Source organism: Bos taurus, chromosome 24 (assembly GCF_002263795.3).
Source record: "Bos taurus isolate L1 Dominette 01449 registration number 42190680 breed Hereford chromosome 24, ARS-UCD2.0, whole genome shotgun sequence".
Classification (NCBI taxonomy): Eukaryota; Metazoa; Chordata; class Mammalia; order Artiodactyla; family Bovidae; genus Bos; species Bos taurus.
In genome coordinates this window covers 37,793,816-37,818,359 of record NC_037351.1, presented here as the reverse complement: position 1 = coordinate 37,818,359, position 24,544 = coordinate 37,793,816, and the positions used below count along the sequence as shown (strand labels likewise).

The following is a 24,544-nucleotide window of genomic DNA, read 5'->3' as shown; positions in this document are numbered from 1 at the left end:
TACACAAGCCCCTTTGCCACAGCAAAACTGTGATCCACAAAGGATGTCTTTGAGAATACTGGGGTTAAAAGAGACTAAGGTCGCTGGACTAAAATCACACTTGCTAAGTAGTATAGTCGGATTTGAACCCAGGTTTACCTGATTCCAGACTCCGTACTACGTTCATTGCACTATGATTCTTCTCTATAAATGAAAAACTGTATGGTGGCAAAATATTCCATTTTCTTCTGTGCCACGTTTGTAGCTGTGCTGGGTGGAGAAGCATTTAGACATTACCTAACATTTATTCAGAGCTTACTATGTACCAGTAGCTTATTTTAAAGATTCCTTTGGGAATTCCCTGATTGTCTAGTGGTTAGGACTCTGCACTTTCACTGCAAGGGGCATGGGTTCAATTCCTGGTCAGGCAACTAAGATCACAAAAGGTATGCAGCATGGCCAAAATAATTGTTTTAATCTTAAACATACAGATAGATCCTAGAGAAGGGATAGGCTACCCACTCTAGTATTCTTGCCTGGAGAATCCCCATGGACAGAGGTGCCTGGGGTCTACAGTGCATGGCGTTGCAAAGAGTCAGACACAACTGAGTGACGAAGCACAACACAGCCTATAGATACACAGATAGATAGATTCCTTTAATGAAACATTTAGGTTAAATTATATATCATTTCTATATTTGGACACTTCAAGATTCTAAAACATGTCATTCCTAATTATTTTTTGCCCCAGCCAATATATTTTGGTCATAGATATTTAATGAGTTTTTCTCTCTTGTTCTTAAATGACAGAGATTTCACACTGACATCAAGTACCGTATCAATTAGAACAAAAAGACAGGATTGTTGTAAGGCGAATGAAAGTGTTTTAATTTATTTATTTTAGTGTTTAAAAATGTTTGAATCCCACAGCTTCTGGTCCTCAGAGGTTGATATAGAATACCATGCAAATACCTTTTCGTCTTGTTAATGGATTCCTTCACCATGCAAAACTTTGAAGTTTGACTGGGTCCCATTTGCTTACTTTTGGTTTTGTTTTCCTTTCTTGAGGAAACAGATCCAAAATAATTATTGCTAAGACAGTGTCAGAGCGTACTGCCTGGGTTTTCTCCTAGGAGTTTTGTGTGTTACATTTCGAGGTGCAAACTACTAGGTATAAAATACCTACGTGTACACGGGTGTAACATACAGCTTAGGGAATACAGCCAATATTTCATAACTTTACATGAAGTACAATCTATAAAACTATGGAATTGCTATTTGTACATCTGAAACTAATATAACATTACAAGTCAAGTATATATCAAATTTTTAAAAAAACATGCAAATACATTCAAGCATCAGGCTGCATATTCTCACTCTTCTCATATGGTACTAACCCAGCTGATGGCCTGACCTTCTAATTAGGCATCTCCAACCCTGGTCATTGTGTCCTCTGACTCTCAGCTATAGGGGCCAATCAGAAAGACACTTCTGTTTGTCCTTATTTCTAAAGTTAGGGAGCCACTGAAAAATGTTCTTCTACAAAAACACAATCAGCAAATGGAAAGGTAACTAAGAGTCAGAGTACTTGATTCAAGGAGTCTTACTTCAGGGTCTCATAGCTATCTATCCAACAAGCAAGCATGTCTTAAGCATTTACTTTATAGAAGGTGCTTTGGGAGAAATGAAGATGGATCACAGTGTCTCTGATGAATAATGAGCATGGTGGGCTATATACTGGATGGTCTAAAAAAGCAGTGTTTTTCAAACCAGCAGCCGCAACCAGTTAGTGATTGGTGAAATCAATCCAGTAGGTCACAAATAACATTATTTTTAATTAAATAGAATACAATAGAAGAAAGTAGGAAAGGAGAGAGAGTACGTGACACGCAGAGAGGTTAAGCAGTTCTTTCTTTCAGTGGTGTATGTGCTTGCACTGGTTTCCAAAGTAAGATGTACTTCTTACTGTGAAACATAGTCAAAAACTGTTTAAAAGCTCCTGCTTTAGAAAGAGAGAAAAGAAAACAAAAGCCTTGGGCTCAAGAAGCTTGCAGCTTGCTGGGAAGATAAAGCTAATTAATGAACACAGAACTCTAGATAAAGGAGCTCATGACTCAGGGCTAAAATCAATCTTGCTGATTTTGCATCCCCCATGGGATTGTTAGTGTGTTAGTGTTAGTTGCTCAGTCGTGTCTGACTCTTTGTAGCCCCATGGACTGTAGCCTGCTAGGCTCCTCCATCCATCGGATTTTCCAGGCAGGAATACTGGGGTGGGTTGCCATTTCCATCTCCAGGGGATCTTCCCATCAGGGATCAAACCCAGATCTCCCACACTGCAGGCAGATTCTTTACCATCTGAGCCACCCATGGGATTATGACCAGGGGAAAAACCACCATGACTGTTCATTACTCCTACGTCCTCCTCGAACTCTGGACTCTCAGATTCCTGGACCACACCTCGGGGACCCGTCTTAAATGTCCTGCTTGTTCCTCTCTGGTTCCTGAGGTTTCATCAGTGCCCAGTGGGCACTTCTCTATTCTGCATGGGTCACCTCATCATTCTCAGAGCTTTGAATATCATGGGAATGCCCATATTTGGTTTTCCAGCCACATTGTCCGAACTCCCAGGCTTGCGTACTCAGGTCCCCATTCAACCTCTCCACTGAGATGTCTCCTGGGAGACATCTGAATATTCCAACTGAATACATCCCCAGATGAACTCCTAATCTTTTTCCCCCATCTGCACATCCCTTAGGCCACCTCATCTCAGCTAATGGGAATTCAATCCATCCACTGATGAGGCCAAAACCCTTGGAGTATTCGTAACTCACTTTCTCGATGAGACCTTTCGTGACCATGCACACCCCTCAATACTGCACAGCCTGCCAGGCTCCCTCTTCCACAGACACCCTCTGGTCCCCTCCCCTGCTTCCTGTTTCTCCATAGCACACATTCATAACTCCTCCTACCCTCAATCCCATATCCAAATCATCATTAAGAAACCTACTGGTAGGCTTCCCTGTTGGCTCAGTGGTAAAGAATCTGGCTGCCAATGCAAGAGATACAGGTTCAATCCCTTTTCCAGGAAGACCCCACATGCCACAGAGCAACTGAGCTGGGCACCACAACTGTTGAGCCTGTGCTCTAGAGCCTGCGAACTGTAACTACTGAAGCCCACATGCCATATAACCCATGCTCAGCAACAAGAGAAGCCACCACAATGAGAAGCCAACGCATTGCAACAAAGAGCCCTCGCTGGCCACAGCTAGAGAAAAGCCTGCACAGCAAGGAAGACCCAGCACAGCCAGAAAGAAGTAAAAGTATTAAAAAAAAAAAAACACCACCAGCCCTATCTTATCTTCTCCCTATCACCACACCCGCCTCTACCTCCACTGTAGTCTGGATCAATGCATGACCCCCACACACTGTCCCTCTGACCCTATCAGCCCATACCCTCCTCTAGCTATTCTCAACCAGCACCTGAAGTGGTCCTTTTAAGCCAGAGTATGTCCATCTCTCATCAAAGCCTCCAATCTCTTCCCATCTCACCCTGCATCAAAGCCACAGTGGTCACTGTGGCCTACAAAGCCCACGTGAACTGCACCCCTCTCCTGCCTGTGGGTCATCACGCACAACTGTGCTCACCTTCCGTCTCCTCTCCCTCCACTCCACCCACCTGGCCTCCCCTCAGGACCTTCACACTTCTTTCATCCTCAAGCGCTCATCCTGCAGACCTCAGGGCTAATCCCCCAATCCTACCTGATCTTTACCCTGAGGTCCACTTTCTCAGTGAGACCTTCCATGACCATGCACACCCTTCAATACTGCATATCCTGCCAGGCTTCCTCCTTCACAGGCACCCCCTGGTCCCCTCCCCAGCTTCCTGTTCCTCCATAGCACACTCCATCTAACTTACATTTTATCTTATCAATGTCCATTTTCCTCGTTCCCCACGAAGGCAGATTATTTTTCTGTTTATACATTGCCATGTCCAGAGTGGATAAACAGCACCTATTTCACAGTAATGTGCACTGAAGAATAAACATGCATTCGATAAGTGAATGAATACTTTCACAGCATTTTGAAAAAAGTCACAGAAGAAATGGTACTTTTACCTCCAGCTTAACCACTAAGCAAAAGAAAAGAGCACCATCATAAAGTTTGCTTTAAGAAACCTTACCTCAAACCCTGCAATGAGTACTCCAGGTGGAACATGCCCTTTCAGTGGACCTTGAGCTAGTTTGGAAATCCAGGTTGAGGTAGCTGTTGGATGGATGTATCCACCACTCTTATCTGTGCACAGGCCTCAGCGACAACTCCTATTAGTTCTAGATATCTTTGCTGCCTGGAGGACGTGGGTTGAAGTACAGGCTTAAAGAGCAGATCCTCAGGAGACCATTTTCCCATGAAGTGGAATACTTTGTGTAACACGTGTGGAAAGGACACTTAGAATATTCGATTCTTTCTAGATTCACGTAATTTGAAAGATGATGGTATTGTTATATTACAGTGAACGGTATTCAGAAGGGGAACATTCTATTTTGGCTCATTTGAATGCATTAGACTTTGAGGTGTTGTAACTGTAACTTGTAATAAAAAGTCCAAACAGCATCAAGATGGAGTACTAACCAGAAAATAGCGGTAAAAAGCAGAAAATGTCTACTTGGGTCTCTTCTTAAATCTATTGAGTTTTTTAAAAAATAGATGTCAAATAGCTAAGTGAATTATTCACAAGTGTAATAATTTATAGCCTCATGTGAGAAACTTAGTGTCCCCAAATTTATGCTAAAGAAAAATATTTGCTGAAATTCAATTCAAAACTCATAATTTTGAAGTAAAATATTAATACTGGAAATGATACACTTGATATTTCATAGACTGTAAATGGGCTCTAACATTTGTTCCCAAGATTATCAGACTTTAAGTTCTAAGGGTGTGAGAGTTCTGAGGGTGTGGATGTGAGAGTTGGACTATAAAGAAAGCTGAACACCGAAAAATTGATGCTTTTGAACTGTGGTGTTGGAGAAGACTCTTGAGAGTCCCTTGGATTGCAAGGAGATCCAACCAGTCCATCCTAAAGGAGATCAGTCCTGAATATTCATTGGAAGGACTGATGCTGAAGCTGAAACTCCAATACTTTGGCCACCTGATGTGAAGAACTGACTCATTGGAAAAGACCCTGATGCTGGGAAAGATTGAAGGCAGGAGGAGAAGGGGACAACAGAGGACGAGATGGTTGGATGGCATCACTGACTCAATGGACATGAGTTTGAGTAAACTCTGGGATTTGGTGATGGACAGGGAGGCCTGGTGTGCTGCAGTCCATGGGGTCACAAAGAGTCAGACACGACTGAGCAACTGAACTGAACTGAAGTTCTAAGGGAAAAGATCCATGCTCCTAGCATTTGACAAGGACTGGGTTCTCCATGGGCTTCCCAGGTGCCACTAGTGGTAAAGAACCTGCCTGCCAGTGCAGGAGACTTAAGAGACATGGGTTCAATCCTTAGGTTGAGAGGATCCCTTGGAGGAGGCCATGGAAACCCACTCCAGTATTCTTGCCTGGAGAATCCCCATGGACAGAGGAGCCTGGCAAGCTACAGTCCATTGGGTCGCATAAGTCAGACATGACTGAAGTGACTTAGAAAGCACACATGGGGTCTCCATACATGCTGGGAAATTTATAAAAATTTAGCCAACACTAAAGTTCAGTTTTGATGGATGGTTTTTCTACACCTGGGCTTCTATTAACCCCAGGAGGAAGATTACTAACCTTCTACCCATATCTCTGCTTCTGAACAACAGACACAGAATTCTGGTTTACCTCAGAGGATTCAATTTATGGAACTATGTAGCACAGACACCTACACACTAGTGACTGCAAAAATAATGGAAAAAGATGATGACTCAACTAGCCATGCCACCCAATAGACATGCCTCCAGTATGTCAGAAAGACATGTTAGCAATGAATGGTTGCTTTAAAAACTAAGACAGGGCTCTAAATTAGCTTATCTTCTATACAGTCAGTGAAACTAAATATAACATATTTATTATAGACCTAAACCCTCTGTTGTTTTTATCTTGCTATCTATTAAAATGTCTGTGTTCTTGCTCATATTTCACTAAAACTTGTAGCCAGCTATTACTGCTGGGTGATGGGCGTTCTGTGAACATTACTTTTGAAAGCCTTTTGGTTCTTTCAAGCAACTGTCACCATCTGTCATGGGTTTCAAAATGTTATAGCACTGGGGACTTCTCTGGCGGTCCAGTGGTTAAGCCTCCACACTTCCACTGCAGGGGACGTGGGTTTAATCCCTAGACAAGGAACTAAGATTCTGCACGTGCTAAGTTGCTTCAGTTATGTCCGACTCTTTGCAACCCTATGGACTGCAGCCTCCCAGGCTCCTCCATCCATGGCTAGAATACTGGAGTGGGTTGCCATGCCCTCCTCCAAGGGATCGTCCTGACCCAGGGATTGAACCTGAATCTCTGACATCTCCTGTATTGGCAGGCGAGTTCTTTATCTCTGAATGCCACTTAGCAAAAAAAGAAAAAAAAAGTTATAGCATTGTATCCCCTAGCAACTTAATGCTTGAGTTTTATGTTTAATGGAAAATTACTAAGTTTTGAAACTTGCAGTCAGCAGAATGATATGATGAAAAGAGCATAGAAATTTGAGTGAGACAAATGTGGCTTTCAATTCTATGATTTACTAGCTGTAAAATTTAGAGTACGTTATTTAATAGCAGTAAGTCTCAATTTTATCATCTTTTCAATGTAATGAATAACAACACTGGAGTTTTGTATAATATTACGTGAGAGAACGTTTGTGTAGCAGGGATTATAAAATGGCTACCAGCAGGTCCTAAGGCCTATTGCTCCCCTACAGATGCACTGAAGGAGAGGAAACATCTTTGTCCCAGGTCCCAAGCCAAGGTCCAGAGGTGCTTGCTGATTGAACAGGCTGAGGCCACACACTCAGCCCTGAGACGAGCCGTAGTGCTGGAGGACATGATAAGCCAGCTCTTCTGCTACTCCTGAAACACGTGGACACATGGAGGGAGCAAGGTTTCCCCCAAGCAAAACCATGGGGATGTGACAACAAAAATCAAGTAGCAAACCCAGGGTCGCAAAACCCACAGATGTTCACTACAGTCGAAATACAGGGTGGGCAGTGAATAAAAATTCATTGTCCTCCCCTGTCCTCATATCATACCAGTATATACTGTATTGTAGTCACTTTCTTGCTATGGTATCACAAGGGTCTTCCCAGATCGTACCTGCTTTGACATCAAATATTGGTAATATTTTCTACCGGCTCCCAAAGAGCAGTGGCTCCTTCCCCTCCTTTGAGGGCTCACAGACCTTGCCCCTCTGTATTTCTCCTGCAGACCCATTTCCCAGTGGCATGTACTTTGCACAGATCCATTCAGCTCCAAAGAACAGTTTTACCACCAAGAAGAGGATTGATACGAACTATTGAATATAAGCCCAGTAGGCAACACAGAGGCACTAAAATATAATACTCAACCCAGCTTGATTTGTTTTAAAGCTGTTTTTACTCTTTTCTTTCATCCATCCCCAGATTTGTCGGATCCACTTAAAACTTGTCAACCCCTTTGAGACCAGACTGTGTTTTCTAAAATGTTTTTGGAGTATCTCCCTGGCACCTGCTCTGGTGCATGGTACCCTGTAGATACCTGTAAATGTTCACAGGTGAGACCGGCTCTGTAGGGTAACAGTGAGTGAATTACCATCGAAAAGCACTATTACAAAGTTCTATTCAAGGGCATCTGTGTTGTTGTATGGCAGAAAGCAACACAACACTGTTAAATTTTTTTTTTAATTTTAAAAAGTAACTATAAAAAAGGTTATTTGGAAAAAGACGTGGCAAAGGGTATTAACCCTATATGTGGAGTTCTAAAAAGAAATGATACAAATGAATTTACTCGCAAAACAGAAAAGAGACTCACAGACTTAGAGAATGAACTTTTGGTCGCTGCAAGGAAAGGATGAGTGGAAGAGAGAGTTAGGGAGTTTGGGATGGACATGTACACACTGCTGTATTTTAAATGGATAACCAACAGCACAGGGAACTAGTACTAATGTACAGCACTGGGAACTCTGCTCAGTGTTATGTGGCAGCCTGTATGGGATAAAGAGTTTGGGGGAGAATGGATACATGTGTATGTATGGCTGAGTGCCTTTGCTGTCCACCTGAAACTGTCACAACACCGTTAATGGGCTATTCCCCAATACAAAATAAAAAGTTAAAAAAAAAAAAGAATTTTACCCAGGGGAAAAAAAGAGGTAGGTATTTACTCCTGTCCTTAAAAGGTAATTTTTTAGGCAATCTGGAAGCAAACTAAGTTTTACACCAGCTTCGGGCTGCAAGGGGAGTTGGAAAGGGCGGTTGCCAGGGAAATCTGCTTGCAAAACACCAATCAGGCCTTGGGATCTACACATTGTGTAATTGTAATTTTCCTATTCTTGCTCTTTTTTTTTCCTGCTTTTGCTCTGAGAAGAGCAAGCTAAAAAGGCTACAGGGACATTTATGCCAAGTCGCATTTGTCAAGTTGAAAGCTGTGTGGAGCAGGAAGGCAGTTCTCCCAGCTGCAAAGAAGATGCAAAGGAGCAGAGTGAGTAGGGAATCTGAGAGCTCACTAAAAGTGCTTAGAAGGCCAGTGCATCCCAGCCATTTCCGTACAGAGTACAGAGCAAGGCTGGACCCTGAAACCCAGGGCGAAGTCTTCTTACAAATGCTGAAAAGCTACCGGAGTGCTTGGAGGCCCCCATAACACCCTTGAGAGTGTGGCCATCCTGGAGGTGTTCTGATTCCCCAAAATGTGGCCATCATGCAGGTGTTCTGGTTCCCCGAAAAAATCGATAACAATCATTGGTAAGGGCACCACAAAATGGTGAAGAAGCAACGCTGCTTTATCTCATAATTATGTTCCACGCTTATTATTTTATTATTATTTTAAAACTTTTATCTGTGCTAGCCAGTTAGGGATTAGATAATATGTATGCTTATTTTTTTAAGATTTTTTTCTTGATGTAAACCATTTTTTGAAGTCTTAATTGAATTTTTTTACCATTGAATTTTTTAGCTTCTACCTTTTGGCCACAAGGCATGTGGGAGCTTAGCTCCCAGTGCAGGGATCAAACCCGCTCCCCCCGCTCCGAAAGGTGAAGTCCCAACCACTGGACCACCAGGGAAGTCCCTGTATGCTTATTTTAATAGTCACTTTTTTTTTTTTTTTTGTACATTTTTGGAAAAGTACAGAGCGTGGGAGCACGAACTCCATTTTTTTAAGTTTATTTGTTCACGCACTCAATCAACATGCCTTCCTCAGAGGCAGGGGGATACACTCAAAGCTTTGGCATCAGAGAGATGCAGATTCCTATTTTGATGATGACCTTGGGCAGGTCAGTCCAGCTTTTTGAGTCTCAGTTTTGCAGCAGTAAGGTGGAAATGGGAGCGTCTGTTTCATAGGACAGCTAGAGGGATTAAAATAGAGTCACAAGGTATCAGCTCCAGCCCTTTGAGATTACGCTAGAATGCAAGATTATTCCATAAATATCAGGTCCTCAGCTCTCCTTTCCTAAGTACAGGCTCTTCTCATGTTTACCTTTCCTCATCAGGCTCAGGAAAGGTCAAACAGGTCGACCCCCCTCAGCCATAGCCACATGCCCTTATTTGACTCTTTAATTGAAATGCACAATTGTTGAAGAAATCAACAACCGATAAAGGGTAGCCTTGCAAAGATAAGCCTATTATTGACACCCACCATTTTAATCACAGCTCTTTCTTGCTATATCGTCTTTATTTCTACCTAATGAACCAAATGACAGAGTTATCTATTCCAGCTTCTTTGGTCCCTAATGAAATAGAAACTTGCTTTAAATTCACCTCTGTCTTAGGTTTATGCGTTTTCCTCCCCATTCTCTACAGTCCAGAACTGCTCACAGAATGGCCCCAGCTTCCCCTGGTATATTTCAGGATACATGCTCTATTTCAGCTGTCCCGGCTTTCTAAGTGTCTGCATTCCTTTTGTGGCTCTCAGATTTCCCCAAATCTCACGCATTTCCATCACCCCAAACCGCACCATCCAACTTCCCATCCTGAGATAATCCACTCTCGAGGAGTCACTCGCACATGGCTTCATCTCCCAGCCATCGTCTTCCAGCCCATCGCTGGCACAGAATGTCTGACTCTGTCTACATTGAGTTAGACTCTATGACAGCAGCTCAGCCAAACCCCATGCACATTGGAAGGGCCTATTAAAGTAAGCCTTTCCATGTCTGCAATAGTATTTCTTATAGCTTTAATTTCAAGGCATGTAATTCTTTGTTTATGATTTTTTTTTTCCTCCAGAGAGAGTTTAAAACTCTCGGAAGTTGTTGTCTTATCTGAAATGTGTTCTTCAGATGATCATAAAATGACAACTGGGGGCTTTCCAGGTGGCTCAGTGGTAAAGAATCGCAGGAGATATGGGTTCGATCCCTGGGTCAGGAAGATCCCCTAGAGGAGAAAATGGCAACCCCTTCCAGTATTCTTGCCTGGAAAATCCCATGGACAGAGGAGCCTGGTGGGCTACAGTCCATGGGGCCACAGAGAGTCAGACATGACTGAAGCACACAGGCGCACAGAATGACAACTGTTCCTCCCAAAGCAGCCAAGATCTAAATATAGAGGGGAAAAAAAAAATCTCTGGACTGTGTACAGCAGACCCCTCCTTGGGCACGGTGTCTCTCTGAATGAACTACAACCCCTCTGGACTTCAGTTTCTTTATTTCATAAGCTGAGATTGTAATACTTACTCTCCTTTTCCTTCAAGGCTTATAATGTCATGAGTTATAATGTTCAAAGTTAAAATGGTCATGAGACTGTGTAAACTTATGTTTTTTTGCAAAAGCATGACATAAATAAATGCTAATTGTTATTAATCTGATCACTATGAAATATGAATATTACATCCTATCATCACTAACTCAGAATACACCCATTCTTATTCTTATTTTGTACATATTCTTTAAAGGGCTGTTGGATTGCTTTCTGAGCTCCATATTTTTTCACATTTTAGCATCTTTGATATTGGAATGTATCATGTAATCTATAGAGTGTCAGTTTAATTGGTGGTATTTCTTTCTTTCTTAGTGATACAGAAAATATTGAGGAGCTTGCACTGGTATCTTGGATTCAGTAAACCTGGGCATTTGGAGCTTAGGGGAAAGTGGAGGAAGGGTAAAAGTGGAAGTACCTTGTCTATTCAGAATGGAGATTCTATTAACCAAGGGGGGATGAGATAACCACTACCCCCCCAAAAAAAAATCAGCCAAGAGTTTGAGACATTCAGAAAGAAGAAATTACCAAAAAAAAAAAGAAAGAAGAAATTACCTTGAATGATACCACTTTGTGGGAGAAGATTTTCTAAGGACCTCTAGGTTATTATACTTTAGCTCACAGGTCTCCTGGAACTAGTAACACACTATTTCAACTGAGTTTTGGGAAGCCTAAAAAAAAAATTGGCAGTGTCACAGGAATGGTCCACTTCCAAAGATCTTAGAAGAGAGATAAATATGTTTTTGAGATGGTAGGCCAATTTAGGAGAGATAATTTTTACTATAGGACATATATATATAATACAATAATATGTTATATAATTTTCATATATGTGAGATTTTAAAAATAATTTTCTCTTGTTGCATTACAAAGGCCCATCATTCAGTGCCCATGACACTATTTCAACTTAGAAAGCATCTTTATTCTGTACTTAGAGGATGACAGCAGCTAAGTATGGTCATTCCTTGTCAGAGATAGGTCCTCTGTCCTCCTGAACCATGACATGTGGTTTAAGGTATAGTCTGGCTATCTCTAAAACAGAAAAATGTGCACTAATCCTCATTTTGTTCTCTCAAAAATAAAGTTCTCCATTGCAGTTTTGTGCTTAAACATTTGCATTTAAAAACAAATAATCCTCCTTCTCTCTAACCCATAACTATTGTTAAACTCTTAACTTTTATCAGGAGAAGGGCATGGCAACCCACTCCAGAATTCTTGCCTGGAGAATCCCATGGACGAGGAACCTGGTGGGCTATAGTGCATGGGGTCGCAAAGAGTCGGACATGATGGAAGCAACTTAGCATGCATGCATGCACCACTTATTGCAATTTCTTTTAACATTTGCTGGATCTAACTGCCCCGCCAAGCTCGTGCAGGCAATCAGGACGTCTGGCTTGCCTGTCATCAACACGTGTCCAGGCCACTCCTGTGTCTTCTCCAGTTTCCCTTTGTTATTAATACAAAGACTTCCATTTTGTACACCATGAGGACCAGTAATAGGAAGACCTTCTCAGACAGCTGCAAAGTTAGTTTTTTTCCGTGGATTTACCTGAAGCTTTTCTCTCCATGCAAGTGATGCGGAAGGACACAGCAGCCTTGACTAGATCACAATGTAGCTGAAGCACCCCATAGTTCATGCTCTGGGCCCCCGGACAAACTAGTGTGTAACCAACCACTGCCTCTCTTTTGCCTCTGAGTTTAAGAGACTCATAATAAAAGCAGTGGCTCAACTGTAGCAACTTTACAGGCCCTGATTGTTCAGCAACAGTATTTCTCTTCTCCAAAGTCTTGATGTTCAGATTTCCTTACATTTTTCCTGGAGCTAGTTTCTATATTAGTTTACATGTATTGTAATAATTGTAAAATTGTAATAACTTACTGTAGGTTTTCTCTCAGTGTATGAATAATGTATTGATTTTTTAAATCCATCCCATGCAGATCACTTCCATAAACTTCTTTAGGTGTTCTCATTTGAAAAATATGTTTAATTGAAATATATACACATTAAGTACTTCCCAGCTGGTTCTCTTAGCAACAATTGTAGCCTGTTTCTAGTATAAGACCAAGTTTCTACTATAAACTAATTTTGGGAAAAAAACTACCTAAAGAAAAATTTGCCATGTTTTGTTTCATAAGCAATATGAGCTAATGAGGTGTCATTGGTCTCTAACATATTTCAGGGAGCCATGCTTACAAGCTGTGCATCAGTGCTGAGAAACTGCAAGTGTCGGCTGCATCCTCTATGACCCTCAGCTGTACCAACTTAATTTATAAAATGTAATTACTGAGCCAACAATGAGGTACTGAATATGATCGTATCTCTGCAGTGACTCACCTGCCAAAAGAAGGAAAACAAGACTGTTCTCAACGTTTATAATTTCCCTAAGAAGCCTCCCTGTTGCCATGGTGATGTTGATGCTTTTTAGCTCAAAAAAGCAAGAACTCTACATTGTTACTACCATAATTGATAAATGGCAAATGGATCAGGCATGATGGATGATGAAGGTGTCATGGGACTATAGTTGTTCAGTTCTGTAGGTACCATGAGATCAGAGACAGAAAGGCAGCGTCAGATACGGTCTTGGCGAGACATAGGAGCTGTCGGGCTGGAACGCTTCCCCTTTGTAGCTGAGATTTTGGGCAAGTTACCTAACCTCATTTTCCTCATTTGTAAAATGGGGATAATAGTCGTAATACCCTTAGTTGTGTGGATCAAATGAGTTAACACTTCTAAAGCATTTAGAATAGAGCCTGCACACAGGACGCATGACTTGAGTTTGTTAAAAGAAGCTGCATAACAAAGCTTAACCAAACTTCGCTGGTAGTTCTCATCATTAGAACCTACAAATCACTGTTTTCAGGTCCAGGAATGGTAGCATGTCTTCAGTCTGATGTTTCTAGATATTGCAAGCTTTCAAAACAGTTAAATGTACGAGTTAAGGAGGAAAGAACGGTGCCTTTTTCCCAGTGGAATGTCTATTCTCAGTTCCTAGAAACTATGACTTAGAAATCTATGTCTACTCTGTACATGCGTGTCATTGTAGACACTTTCAGTAACACATTGTAGACAATTTTACTAATTTTAATAACACAAAATTATTAACACAACTTTATTAGATTTAAAATCCATGTTATGAATCATAAATTTTAGATTAAGTACACTCTGATCTTTGAATTAAACCAAAAATGCTTTGAATTCCAGTGCTGCCATTTCTTAGCTGTGTGTTCTCGGGCAGATTTCTTAAGTCCTCTGAGCTTCTGCTTCCCATTTGAGAAATTCAAAAAAATAGAGTTTTTGTGTTGATGAGATAAGATCCTATAAGCAAACTGCATAGCATACTTTAATGTTACTAATGAAACACGGCATTATTTAATGGATAATCAGTAAATATTGGGTTGGCTAATAAGTTCATTTGTTAAGATGTTATGGAAAACACCAGATGAACTTTTGGCCAATCCGGCAGTTAGCATGAAAATATTAAATACTTTTTTACCTTCTCATTGCCAACGTAGCCACTTCTAGGAGCCCTTCCTGGATCCTCCTTCTCCATCACCATTATATAACTCCCGTTTGCAGTGTCTCCTTAGCTCATACTCCATTTACGGGGCCACATCTGAGGCTTGGTAACACATTGACTTGGAACTGTTCCCAAACTTTTGTCTGCTTTGTCTTATCTCCATTATCAGCATGTTGAGGGCAAGAGGCAGCCTCCTTGTTTTCTGGTCTCTTTTAATCAAGCCCTGTGCCCTGTTCTGTGCACAGTTCATAGGTTGTTCATTATATCTTAATGGATAAAAAGAGTAGCCATTGTTACATACTTTTTTATTTAACAAATGGAGGAGGAATGAGATCCTAGTGTGGATCCACAATGAACTGTGCTGTGTTGTGCTTAGTCACTCAATCGTGTCCGACTCTTTGCAACTCCCTGGACTATAGCCCGCCAGGCTCCTCTGTCCATGGAATTCTCCAGGCAAGAATACTGGAGTGGGTAGCCATTCCCTTCTCCAGGGGATCTTCCCGAACCCAGGAATCAGTCACAAGTCTCCTGCATTGCAGGTGGATTCTTTTACCCATCTGATCTACCAGGGAAGCCCTAAGAACTAAAAATAAGGTCAGAAACAAGCCTTTCTGGCATAGGATGGTGCCCTGATGAACTCAAAGGAAATGATTGCTTTGGGTGGGCCAAAAAGTTCATTCGGTTTTAAGTAAAAATAAAAAGACATATTTTTCATTTTCACCCAGAACTTTATTGAACAACATATTCACTAACTGAAGAAACTCTTCTGGCCAACCCAATAGAAAGACAAATGAGCCATGTACTGAGAACATTATCTTGTGGGTTCCTCACAATTAGGGACTTGGAGCAGGATCCAACAAAGCAAGAGGAAAAGAACAGCTAAGTAGTGGCTAAATCGGGTAAGTAGGGTAACCAGAAGGCCAGAAGGGGAAAAACTCTTTAAGAGGTGGTATGTGTGTGGGTATGTGGGTGTGTGGGTGTGTGTGTGTGTGTGTGTAGAGGCCAAGAAAAATTAAAATTAAGAAAATGCCATGAAAGCTATCATGAGGAGACCATTGGAAACCTTCAAAAAGTGTGTCAAGCAACCTATAGAGGCTAAATCCAAATTAAGAGGATTCAGAAAGAATCGGTGATTGGGAAGTGAACATAGCTGGTGTAGACCAGTGGTTTGGGAGGAAGCAAGATTGGATACAAGATGCTAGAGTTGGAAGACGCAGGAAAGATGTCAACAAAACAGAAACATTCTTGAATTTCCAATGACAAATGAAAACAAATCATTGAAAAGCTCAAATAAAACCACTCTCTAGTGGCATCTGTATATGCCTATTATTTTCAGCATGAGAAGACTGAGAAGTGAATCTGATGGCTCTAATTTTCCCTAGTACACAGGTTCTTTCAAAGATTGAGACATGTATTTGCATGTATTGAAAATATTTGCAGACTAATTATGGTAAAATATTATTGTTGAAAGTTAATGTCTAAAGTTTTCAATAATTACTGGCATTACCCATATTCAAGGTCAGGAAAGAAAAGAAGAAGATAAACGATTTTTTAATATTTATGTGTATTTATTTATTTGGCTGCACTGGGTCTTAGTTGTGGCATGGAGGATCTGTAGCTGTGGCATGTGGGATCTAGCTCCCTGACCAGGGATCAAACCCAGGCCCCCTACCTTTGGGAGCAAGCAGTCTTAGCCACTGTACCACCAGGGAAGCCCCGAAGGTAGACTTTTATACAGAATGAACTCTCTGTTTTGTATGTGCATAGGTCCCTCAGGATGAATGGACAGGGTACACCCCTAGAGGTAAAGATGATGAAATCCCCTGCCGAAGAATGCGGAGCGGCAGCTACATCAAGGCCATGGGAGATGAAGACAGCGGTGACTCGGACACCAGCCCCAAGCCTTCTCCCAAAGTGGCTGCGCGAAGGGAAAGCTATCTCAAGGCGACTCAGCCATCCCTCACAGAACTCACCACTCTCAAGTAAGTGTTTCCAATACTCTACTTCCGGTACCCCACTTCCTTGTTTTATCCCTTATGATCCAATCGTACAACTTCTAGAGTAAGTGTGGCAAACAACATCCCACAGGTGGAACAGCATGGTATATTGAATAGTCTATTGGTGCTGACCTTGGGTCTGACATACATCCCAGTGCCTTCAAAGACATGGCATCCAGGTGTGTTTTGCATAAAGCATAAGCTGAACCACCAACCTCCAAAAAGAGTTTACAACAATCCAGAATGGCTTCTAAAGAGAATTAGGAGTTCTCATCAAGGAGGGTGTCTGTGTATTCCCACTCTTGGTTGGTTGTTTAGCCATCAAATCTGCAGGGCAATGCTTCCTTAAAAAACTCTTGAATTTTTCAGACGACTGAGTGATAAAATAGTGTAGATCAATGGTCCCTAGTGGTTTATCTGTATTGTTTAAAGTAAATGCTGAGTTCCTTCTGAGGCCACTGGGAGAATCAAATGACAGATACTGAAAACACTTGGTAAACTGTTGTACACAATTATCTTGTAAAAATAAAACAGGCTTGAAAACAAATGAATATATTCCTAGTGATCAGGATGGATGATCAAATATACTTCCTATTCATTGGTTCCTTTGGGCTCACAGATAAGTTTGAAAGCATGCGAAGCAGTTAACACGACCATTGAAGAGAACACTTCTCCAGTTCTGAAGGGAATAGCTAGCTAGTGCTGGTTTGTTACAGCCACTCCCCTCCTCCCCAAAGAACTAGGAAGAAGGGATTCCCCAGATGAACAGAGGGAAATACGTTCATGTTCAGGGTGGATGACAGTATGAAGCATGGCTACATTGGTATTTTTAACCCGCTAATATGTACCTGCCAGACCGAGTTCCCAGCCTCCAGGTGGGCTAGCGATGCTCGGTGGAATTCAGAAGGAACAGGGAGCTTTCAGAGAACCGTGGCTTCAGAGGCAAGGCTTAAAGCGGGAGGGTGAAGAGTCTAAGCCAGCACAGATGCAGCCAAAGGGGTGGGGGGGGCAGGTGTGAGATGACAATTCAACTCAACAACTACAGGTAAAGCGACTCCAGGAAGCTACTGATCGAGGCACTGTAGAATAGAGGGATTGTGTATTGGTGAGGTAGCACTTCTTACACCTCCTTGGAGTTGTGACAAAGGCTTCACAGTCTTCTTTATTTTATATTTGGTCATGCTGCACGGCACGTGGGATCTTAATTTCCCAGCCAGGAATGGAACCCGTGCCTCCTATAGTGCATGCTCAGAGCTTAGGAAAGTCCCCACAATCATTTTACCTAACATTTGAACCCCCTTGGACATGGTGTACAGAGAAAATAGGAAAGTGTGTGAGAAGGTTATAATGACCTTAAGAAAGGTTTCAACAGAGTGCTGCCAGAGTTCTTGGGAAGAAGAAATAACAGCCAACAGGGAGAGGTTAAATTTGAGAGGAAGACTGAAAATAATGGAAACTTTCTTCTACTCTTCTCCACCATTAGATTGTAAGTTCTATCCTACTAGAAACCCTGACTACTGATACATCCCAATGCTTAGCACATAGTAGGTGGCCAGCAATCATAATAATGATGTAATAATGATGTAATAACTAACGAATATGAATGCGCTTCCCAGGTGGCGCTAGTGGTAAAGAATCCACCTGCCAATGCAGGAGACAAAAGAGACACAAATTGGATCAGTGGGTTGGGAAGATCCCCTGGAGTAGGAAATGGCACCCCACTGCAGTATGCTTGCCTGGAAAATTCCATGGACAGAGGAGCCTACAGTCCACGGGGCCACAATGAGTTGGACATGACTGAACAACTGAGTGTGTCTGCGTGCGCGTGCACACACACACACACACACACACACACACACACAGCTAACGTGAAAGGGGCACTGATCATTGCGAGGCACTGTTCTAAGTGTTTCACATATGCTGTCTTTTCCAATCTTCACAATTACTCTTGAGGTAGGATATATAACCATCCATGTAAAACCGACAACAAAATTGAGACACAGAACAGTTAGATAACTTTCCCACAGTAGCCCTCTAGAAGCGACAGAGCTGTGGTTTTGAATCCAGATCATCTCACCTCAGAGCCTGTGCTCCTGAGCAACATGCTGTCGTAAGTCTTTTTTGAATGAACAGATGCAAAAGGAGATGGCATTCCTGGGGTATATTGTGAGGAATGGCTTCTGCTGCTGCTGCTAACTCGCTTCAGTCGTGTCCGACTCTGTGCGACCCCATAGACGGCAGCCCACTAGGCTCCTCTGTCCCTGGGATTCTCTAGGCAAGAACACTGGAGTGGATTGCCATTTCTTTCTCCAATGCATGAAAGTGAAAAGTGAAAGTGAAGTCGCTAAGTCATGCCCAACTCTTAGCAACCCCATGGACTGCAGCCCACCAGGCTTCTCCGTCCATGGGATTTTCCAGGCAAGAGTACTGGAGTGGGGTGCCATTGCCTTCTCGGGGGGAATGGCTTCACGGTACCATTATTTTTACTGTTCACCATGTATACCCAGCTCTCCTTTTCTGGGCACGTGGCAATGTTGCACTTCTCTGCCTCTTTGAAATCAGTGTGGTCGTGTACATGGCTTTAGCGATGAAATTTGAACAGAAGTGCTGTGTATCACTTCCAGGAAGTGTGGCCCTACTCCCTGGGTCCACTTTTCTGATTCAAGGACCTTAGGAGCACCGATTGACCCTTCTGTCTTTCTGGGTATCTGAGTGAATGCAATGGACAGAGCCTCCTGCCAGCTCATGGTATGGACAAAAGAAACAGGTCCAAGAAATGAAGTTGTGAGCAAGAAGTAAACTTGGGCGATTTGCGATTGTTTATCAACAGAGCCAAACTTGGCCTATCCTAACTTATAAGTAAATTGGTACTAGGAATGGGGTACTCATGTAACAACAAAATAAACTAAAACATATGACTGATTATAGGATTTGGTAGCAGGAAGCAAGGTAATTATCAGAGGCTGGTACATACTGATCCATGTTATGCAGTGGTGAGTCATTTGGTAAATTGTTTTCTAGAACGTGGAAGGTGGATGAGGTAACAAATGAACTCTAACTCTAGGGAAAGTTGTTGCAAAACATATTGTTAACAGAATGTGTCAGTTGCTCTTGGCAGCCTTCAACAGTGTTCCATGCTTTTAAATAGACTCGGAAAAGAATTGGTTATGATACAAGTAGTAATGAAAGAGAATAAGAAGAGTCTAGACATTTGTGGGCCTGGAAAATCCCATGGACTGAGGAGCCTGGTAGGCTGCAGTCCCGGGGTCGCTGAGTCGGACACAACCGAGTGACTTCACTTTCACTTTTCACTTTCATGCATTGGAGAAGGAAATGGCAACCCACTCCAGTGTTCTTGCCTGGAGAATCCCAGGAACGGGGGAGCCTGGCGGGCTGCTGTCTATGGGGTCACACAGAGTCAGACACGACTGAAGCGACTTAGCAGCAGCAGCAGACATTTGTGGACTTGTGTGACTGGAAGAAGCAATTGATCTCAATCCAGTTTTTAAAAGGTAAATCTGAGAAAGCACTTGAATGAAGAAAATAGGATGAAAACTATCCCGTGTGGCAATGTTCAAATCAAGAACATGGCCCCAGACTTCCCTGGTGGTCGAGTGGTTAAGAATCCGCCTGCCAATGCAAGGGACATGGGTCCAGGAAGATTCCACATTCGCTGGGGCGACTAAGCCCATGCATCACAACTACTGATCCTGAGTTCTTGAGCCCGTGCTCCACAAGAGAAGCCCCTGCAGTGAGAAGCCCACACACTGCATTTATTTAGAGAGTAACCCCCATGAACCACAACTCGAGAAAGCCCAGGTGCCGTGACGAAGACCCAGTTCAACGAAAAGTAAATAAATATATATTTTTTAAGTTAAAAATAAAAAAAGGACATGACTCCCTTCCTTCATTATTCATGCTTTGAGTGGAATCGGATGATTTAGAATGAGGATAAAATTAAGTAAATATTTTTAACTAGATTAAAATGCTTCAGAGAAGAGCAGTTGATAGGTTGGTAAGCTGAGAGTACATAAGATAGAGAGGCATGAGGGTAAGAAGGCAAACAAACAGGACAGCGATGGTCATTGCATCTCCAAGGGGTCTACGAGTACGATGCCTGCTACACGGAACTCACTGGAACCAGCAGGTAAGAAGTTGAGTGTGTAGCTTCCCTAGTAGTTCAGTGGTGACGAATCCACCTGCCAGTGCAGGAGACAGAGTTTCTACCCCTGATATGGGAAGATCCCACATGCCACGGACAACTAAGCCTGTGCACCACAGCTACTGAGCCTACATGCCGCAACTACTGAAGCCCGTGCCCTGCACCAGGAGAAGCCACCGCAATGAGAAGCCGCACACCACCACTAGGGAGCAGCCCCCGCTTGCTGCAACTAGAAAAAAAAAGCCCACGCAGCAACAAAGACCCAGAACAGCCAAAAAATAAATTTTTTAAATTATTTTTTAAAAAAAAGAAGTTGACTGTGATGATCTTGAGAGGACCTACTTCCCAAAGAATCACAATGAAAAGACACAGTAAAGAGAGACGTCCTAAAATGTCTATTGGCTCCAAGGAGCCAATATTTCCTAATGTGTACTTTGGATGTGGTCATACAGGACAACAGAAATGGAGGACTCTCCCACGGAGCGGAACAGCATGGACAAGGACCAGGGAAGTTGTTCCAGGGAGTGGAACGCAGGCTCCACAAAGCGGAAACCAGGACTCACATCAGCCAGAAAGAAAGTCAAAGTCGCTCCATCATGTCCTACCCTGTGACCCCATGGACTATACAGTCCATGGAATTCTCTAGGCCAGAATACTCAAATGGGTAGCCATTCCCTTCTCCAGGGGATCTTCCCAACCCAAGGATTGAACCCAGGTCTCCCACATTGCAGGCAGACTCTTTACCAGCTAAGTCACGAGGAAAGCCCAAGAATACTAGAGTGTGTAGCCTATCCCTTCTCCAGGGGATCTTCCCGACCCAAGAATCGAACCGGGGTGTCCTGCATTGAAGACAGATTCTTTACCAACTGAGCTATCAGGAAACATCAAACAATGCCTACTTAACTCTGAATCTCCTCAATCCTTTGGTCATTCGGTCCTTCTCTTCACCCCAGGCCAAGCCTGAGTCAAGATACTCTCAAGGCCCTTCCTCTTTCAGCTGCACATCAGCCTGTTTGCACTTGCAGGTCAGAACTCACTTCACTGCAGCCTCTGGCACCTCCCTCAATCTGCTCTGCATTCTCCCAGTGTGCTTTGAGTGGCTCCTTTTCCTGGGCACCCAGTTGGATTTCCTTTTCTCCTCCATTTGGACCCACTGTCGTATCTTTTGCTCACCTCAGCAGTCTTGGTGAAGTCCATTATTCCAATCAGCTCTTTATTCTTTCTGCTTTCAACTCTGGGCCTCACATCTTCGCTCTGACAGCTAGTTGATGTGTAACCATGGACGACTTACTGAATCTTCCTAGGACAGAGATTCCTCATTTGTGAAATGGGGAAAGCCTCATGTATGGAGTTGCAGCGATAAAACAAAGCTAATGTGAGCCCTCGATCAGGCACTTAGAACCTAATTAAAATGGAAATCTCTCTCCTGTGTTTTACACTTTCCATTCCTTCTCTCTAAAAAGCATCTAAATTCCCTTTCATTCCTTCAGCTCCCTTAAAGATACATAGTTCCTTCCTCTCTGAGGCTGTGATCATTGCAGGGACAGTGCAGGATCCAAACTGCCTTTTCTAAAGAGCAGTTCTATAGCAAGAGACGAGGACAGGGTACAGACTACAAGACTCACACGCCCATCTCATTTGGAGGAGGGTATTCACACCCCAAATACAAACCTACTTTTTTTTCAAGCTGGGTGTGATGATAGGGGCTAAATATAATAGGCAATTTCTTGTACTGGTTTTGTCTATTTTTAGATGCTCATTGATGTTTATTGTGAGAGAAGGCAATGGCACCCCACTCCAGTACTCTTGCCTGGAAAATCCCATGGACGGAGGAGCCTGGTAGGCTGCAGTCCATGGGGTCGCTAAGAGTCGGGACACGACTGAGCAACTTCACTTTTATTGTAATAATGAAGAGTTGGAAACAACTTAAATACATACCAGCAGGGGAAGGCAATGGCAACCCACTCAAGTACTCTTACCTGGAAAATCCCATGGATGCAGGAGCCTGGTAGGCTGCAGTCCATGGGGTCGAGAAGAGTCAGACAGGACTGAACGACTTCACTTTCACTTTTCACTTTCATGCATTGGAGAAGGAAATGGCAACCCACTCCAGTGTTCTTGCCTGGAGAATCCCAGGGACGGCGGAGCCTGGTGGGCTGCCATCTATGGGGTCGCACAGTCAGACACGACTGAAGCGACTTAGCAGCAGCAGGGGAAGGGATAAATAACTGTGGCAGATTCATAAAATGTGTTATCAAATGGTGCCAGAGGTGGGGCTGGTGGTAAAGAACCTGCCTGCCAGTGCAGGAGATATAAGAGACCTGGGTTCGATCCCTGGGTCAGGAACATCCTCTGGAGAAGGAAATGGCAACCCTCTGCAGTATTCTTGCCTGGGAAATCCCATGGACAGAGGAGCCTGGAGGGCTACAGCCCGTAGGACCGCAAAGAGTCAGACACAGCTGAAGCAACTCAGCACGCACATACACCAATATGGGTAAACGCCAAATGCAGAATGAAAGACATATACTTTCTAACAGTTAAAAGCGCACAAAATAATACTAGCTACTATTTGTCTTTTAAACAAGCTTTGTTTTTTTCTTGAAGAAGGTTGGAAAGTATTTAAATAATTTGTCTATGAGTAAATGAAAGAGTTTCTGTTTTTAACTTTTTCCACTTCTTACTTTTTAGGGAGTTGCAGGTAGTTGATAGGATAGAAGACAAAATAAGACAGTGTCATGGTCAGGGAGAGATGGGAAAGTATCCTGAGTTTGTCGATGAGGATATAAACTCACAAGTTTGTAGTGTTAGGTGATACTAGGCTGTTCACCCTCCCATTGGGAGAAGCAGGTGCTGTTATATGTTAGCTACTGCGGGAGAGGGATGTCAAAGCATTTGGGCAAAAGAGACAGCAAAGGAAAACAGAGGCATTTCCCTCCTCTTAGGACTAAGAAGGGAAGATGTACGTGGCTGTGTTCTTCAATATGGTTCACATCCATAGGTTAAAAAAAAATCGCCCTGCTCCCCTCTTCATGGCCTGTGCCCCTCCTTTTTCTGGGAAGAGGAGGAACACGAGGAGCTGCAGGTGGGCAGGATGGCGTGCAGAATGTGAACACACAGCTGAGGACAGTCTGTCCAGAGAGGAAAAGAGAGAAAGGAGACTTCTACAGAAGAGAAGCAGAATGAGAGACTCCAGTGAGAGGCTACAGTCTGGGGCTCCTGATGCAGAAGGGACTCATTTTAAGTCCCCAGAATTAAAGCTGTAGGAGAGCAGCCCCATTTGTCTCTTCTCATATGACTTTGTTACCAGCACTACCTTCTTTTGTCGTTAAACTGTGAACTGCCAGTGCTTGGTGCTTCCTCATAACCATACATATACATTAGCGCTGAAAGTTTCCTCAAGACCAAGGAGATAAGGGACAGCACCTTGTGCGATGGCCAGTCACCGAGAGGTGCGGCTAAAGCTCTGTTCAGGAGGATTCTGAGACCCAGAACCCTGTACTCATCTGGAGGGGAGCTGGGATCCATTGGCTCCATCTCCTGCAATGCCGGGTCAGAAAGATCCCCTGGAGAAGGGGAATGCAACCCTCTCCAGTATTCTTGCCTGGAGAATTCTATGGACAGAAGAACCTGGTGGGCTACAGTCTATGGGGTCGCAGAGTTGGACACAACTGAGCAACTAACACTAACACAACTGGGATCCATTAATGCTGGGATCCACTGATGCTGGGATCCACTGATGCTGTTTGCAAGGGCCTGGGGTGGGTCTGAGAGGGAGCCATCTAAGTGGACCCTCCAAGTTAAGAGCACAAGTCTCTCATTTAATTTGGGGGTGGGGGTGGGGATGGGGCTCAGAGACATCAAACCATTGCCAAAAGCCACAGAGATTTTTTTTTTTAAGTTTCAGGATTAGAACAAGAATTATGATTTCAAGGATTAATCATCCTGAAAATGAAAACTTATCTGCCCTCAAGGCATTTAGGATTGAAAATAAATCTTCCTGAAGTCTTCTGTTACTTTATCAATATTGCAGGAAGCTCTGGCAGG

At 43.0% G+C, this 24,544-nt stretch overlaps 1 protein-coding gene across 20 annotated transcripts in view; it reads left to right on the top strand.

Moving 5' to 3' along the window:
* The window catches only part of DLGAP1 (DLG associated protein 1), a 782,615-nt gene that overhangs the window by 539,337 nt on the left and 218,734 nt on the right, over positions 1-24,544 (top strand). For 16 of the 20 annotated variants that reach the window (XM_059880829.1, XM_059880830.1, XM_059880827.1 and 13 more), the window contains one exon: positions 16,109-16,323. In XM_059880829.1, the coding sequence (XP_059736812.1) occupies positions 16,109-16,323 (215 nt within the window). Of the gene's footprint in view, positions 1-8,502; positions 8,617-16,108; positions 16,324-24,544 lie in introns of all 20 variants that reach the window. The other 4 variants (XM_059880837.1, XM_059880838.1, XM_059880839.1 and 1 more) reach the window with 1 other exon arrangement.